Source organism: Neophocaena asiaeorientalis, unplaced genomic scaffold (assembly GCF_003031525.2).
Source record: "Neophocaena asiaeorientalis asiaeorientalis breed wild unplaced genomic scaffold, Neophocaena_asiaeorientalis_V1.1 scaffold629, whole genome shotgun sequence".
Lineage (NCBI taxonomy): Eukaryota > Metazoa > Chordata > Mammalia > Artiodactyla > Phocoenidae > Neophocaena > Neophocaena asiaeorientalis.
This window is the reverse complement of record NW_020175468.1, coordinates 2,619,065-2,623,422: the sequence shown is the minus strand read 5'-3', so window position 1 is coordinate 2,623,422 and position 4,358 is coordinate 2,619,065. Positions and strand designations below refer to the sequence as shown.

Sequence of the window (4,358 nt, the reverse complement as noted above, 5' to 3'; positions counted from 1 at the left end):
GTAGGACTGTGTGTACCAGTGAAGCATTCTGGTACCTTCAGCTGTCTGCTGCTGGCTCCTTATAACTGACATAAAGACAGAGGGATGGGGCTGGAGCGGGGACGGCAGGGAGGGAGGGGTAGGCATGGGCAGATGCAGGATCTTGCAGGATCTTCAGTGTTAGGCCCAGGGATTCGGTCCTGTGGGCATTGGGGAGCCACGGGGGTGGGGGACTGTGAGAAAGAGAGGGGTGGGGTCAGCACAATTGAGAAACAGACATAATCCAAAGTGATGATAGAGGTAACTCAGAGAAGGCACCCTGCTCAGCACGTGTGTGTGTGAGAGAGAGAGAGAGAGAGAGTGAGTGTGTGTGTATATGTGGTGGCGTCAAGGGGGTTGGGGATTCTTCCAAGGGAGGTGCCATCTGCTTTGAGTTTATTTTGCTTGTTTGTTTTAATTTTATTGAGATACAGTTGGTTCACAATGTTGTGTTAATTTCTTCTGTACAGCAAGGTGACTCAGTTATACATATCTGTATTCTTTTTCATATTCTTTTCCATTGTGGTTCATCACAGGACATTGAATAGAGTTCCCTGTGCTCTACGGTACGCTTTGAGTTTTGAAGGACTGTAAGGACCTGGTTAGGCTTGGAAAGCAGTGACAGGGAGGATCCCAGGCAGAGGGACCAGCATGTGTAAAGGCCTAGAAGTGGGAAAGAGACGTGAGCCATGAGTGTGATCTGATGAGTGACGGGAAATAAGAAGGGCCTCCAGTGCCAGGCTGAGGGGCTGGAATCTTGTCTCGGGGCCTCTCGGGAACCCCAGGAGGCATCAGAAAGCTCTTAGAAGGCTCCAGAGAGGGCAGCCTGATTTGTGTCCCCTCTCTCCCGGGCAGAGCGGGAAGCTGAGCCGGGAGCTGGACTTCGTCAGCCACCATGTCCGCACCAAACTGGATGAACTCAAGCGGCAGGAGGTGTCAAGGCTGCGGATGCTGCTCAAGGCCAAGATGGACGCCCAGCAGGAGCCCAGTAAGCAGGCCAGTGGGGTGGGCAGGGCCGGGGGGGTGGGTGGAGCTGGCGATGTTGGGGGTCATGGGGCAGCCTCCCTCCCCGGCCTCCAGGTGATTTTGGCAGGTGGAGCCAACTGGGGCGTCATTCTCTCCACCCCTGTAAAATCTGCATGGAAGATTGATCGAGTTTTCTTCCTAGCACAAGCTACTATCAACATTACTCGGGAGATGTTAGTAATTTTAGTTGCTTGGGTGGTTTTTGATGTATTTTTAATTTTTATTTTAACAAATCAGGGTCATTTAAAATTTTGATGTCACTTCAGACTTACAGAAAAGTTGCAAGAATATTACCGAAAGCTCTCAAATACCCTTAGCCCAGATTCTGTAATTGTTAACGTTTGCTCCATTTATCTGTAGTTCACATTTGTGAGTTCCTTGCAGACACCGTATTCCTTTATGCCTAAATATTTCAGTGTGATTTTTCTTAGAACAACAATGTTCTCCTACAATACTATAGTACAGTGATCAAAGTCAGGAAGTTCAACAGGTTACACTGTACTTTTCATTGCTTACTTATTCTTTCTCTCCCCCACTAGAATGATTCTAATTTCCTGGTATTTATATGTGAGGCTATATTTTATAGTCTAATTGTATGGCTAAAAAAGAAAAACAAAGAAAGAAAAGAAAGAAAAATGTACCTGGAAGAGGGAGATTTGAGTGGATTTAAATTTCCAAGATCCCGTCTTATTTCTAACATTCCTAGATACAGTTTCTTGGAGCATGTGTCTGGACCATGCTATTTCTTTTAAATGACTTTATTGAGATATGATTCGTATACCAAACAATTTACCCATTTGAAGTATACAGTTCAGTGATTAGTATATTCACAGGTATGTGCAACCATCATCAATTTTAGAACACCTTTATCACTCCAAAAAGAATCACTAGACCATGTATCTATCACCCCTCTATTCCCCCCTGTACCCCTGGCAACCTACTTTCTGTCTGTATAAATTTGCCTGTTATGGACATTTTGTATAGATGGAATCATACGATAAGTGATCTTTTGTGTCTGGCTTCTTCTAGTGTAATATTTTCAAGGTTCATCCACACTGTAGCATGCATCACTGCTTTATTCCTTTTTAGGGCCAAGTAATATTCCCTTGTCTGGATCTACCATATTTAGTTTGTCCATTCATCCATTGATGGATATGCGTTGTTTGCATCCATTGGCTACAACGAACCATGCTGTTTTACTCATTGTAGCTTTGTGGGATATTCTGGTACTCCTGGGGCACCTTTTGGCTTGTCACTAAGTGTAAGAACAATCCCATTTTACTGAGATTTACCTCCAGCTTCTTCTTTCATCTCCTGACCCCCTTGAGGCTCCTGTGTTACAGATGGGGACCCTGAACGTTGGTAGATGGTGTTAAGGGTCAGTAAGAGAGCTGAGCTTTGTTTTCATTCCTATCTGATGCCTCTTATCCATTGATCAAATATGTCTTGAGTTCTACTCTGTGCCAGGCACTGAGCAGGGTGCTGGGGCTCTAAGGTGACCAGACGGGCATGGTCTCCGGCCTCCTTCTGCATAACCATCCATGCCTTCTCTGTCTTGCTGTTTTAATTACTACAATTTTGGAGTCTGACTTGATCTCTGGTAAACTGGATGTTCCCTGGTCATGAATGAGAAAAAATCCCTCCCATCAGTTGGTTGCTTATTACATCCCATACGCTAAGCTACGTACTTCAACTTTTGTCCCTTCAACAACTCAGGAATCTCCAGAATCTGATTACTTCTCTCCACGTCCATTGCTGTCACTGGGTCCCACTTGGATCAGCGCAGTCTCCTCCTCCCTGGGCACCCTGCCGCCGCCCTTGCTTTTCCCACTATTTCCCGTAGAACAGCCGTTCTTAACAGAATCCTGTTAATATCTGGATTCATTTCCTGTGGCCACTGTAACAAATCAGCAACAACTTAGTGGCTTAAAACAACACACATTTATTCTCTTTACCTTTTGGAGATCAGAAATCCAAAATCAGTTTCACTGGGCCAAAATCAAGGTGTCAGCAGGGCTCTGTTAGTTCTGGAGGTGCTAGGGGGGGAATCTGTTTCCTTGCCTTTTCCAGCTTCCAAAGCTTCATTCCTAGGCTGGGAACCTCTTCAAATCCAGCAGCGTAGCGTTTTTCTCCAGTCATCACATGGCATTCTTCTGTAGTCAGTTCTCCTGCTGCTTTCCCTCTTACAAGGATTACATTTAGCCCCCTTCTCCAGTTAATCCAGGATCATCTCCCCATCTCAATATCCTTAATTTGATCACATCTGCAAAGTCCCTTTTGCCCCATGAGATCACATATTCATAGGTTCCAGGGATTCAGATGTGGACATCTTGGTGGGGAGGCCTTTTATTCAGCCTATCACAGCACCCAGTTCAAATCCTGTCCCTCCTGTGCTCAGAACCAGCCATGGCTCCCCAGTGCCCTCAGGATCAAGTCCACACTCCTTGCTAGTTGGAGGCCAAGCTGAGCCCTGCCACGCCCCTCCTAGCCCCTCCCTTCACATGTGTGCCCTCTCACCCGACCCTCTGGCATCAGCATTTTTAGTACGGAGGGTAACACATCTTTCTCACCTTGGGACTTTTGCCTGTGACATTCTTTCTCGGGGCTCTTGGCATGGCCAGTGGAGCTTTGGTCTCAGCCCAGATCGCCCAGGACACCTCCCTCGTCCTGCCCTGACCGTCCTGCGTGAAGAGTCCTCCATTTGTTTGAGTCTTTTGTGGTCGTGTGTTTGTCCCTTACTCACCTGTTCTCCATCTTGACCGGGTGCTCCAGGGGACAGATGCCGTCACCATCTGTTTCCTGCTGTGTCCACAGTGCTAGGCACAGGGTTGGGCCCAGAGTATGGCTCAACACGTATCTGTGGCATGAATAATGAATTATGAGACTTGATCTGTGCCTGTCTCCTGGGTCTGTCCCTCCTCTGGGCTCACCCAGGCCCAGAGCTGCCGCCACTACAGCCTGAGTCACCTGGATTCCAGCTGCCTGTGTGTGTGCCTTTCACCCCCACCAGCCCAGGAGCCACTGGAGGTGCAGGCCCTGGTCTGATTCACATGGGGGCCCCCAGGAGGCCTCTCAAGATGTGTGTCCAGTGGATGAGTGGGTGCCAAGTGTGTCCTGGTCTCTCCCTCTCTGCCGGGAAACTCTCATACAAGGAGGCTGCATTACTTTGCTAGGACTTCTGTAACAAAGTACTACAGACCGGGTGGCTTAAACAATAGGCATTGATTGTCTCACAGTTCTGGAAGCCAGAAGTCAAAAATCAGGGTGTGAGCAGGGGGTGGTTCCTTCCGAGGGCTGTGCGGGAGAATCCGTTC

At 47.8% G+C, this 4,358-nt stretch overlaps 1 protein-coding gene across 1 annotated transcript in view; it reads left to right on the top strand.

Moving 5' to 3' along the window:
- NUCB1 (nucleobindin 1) overlaps positions 1-4,358 on the top strand; it is a 21,007-nt gene that overhangs the window by 5,414 nt on the left and 11,235 nt on the right. The window contains exon 4 of the mRNA XM_024768717.1: positions 874-1,006. Within this exon, the coding sequence (XP_024624485.1) occupies positions 874-1,006 (133 nt within the window). The remainder of the gene's footprint in view (positions 1-873; positions 1,007-4,358) is intronic.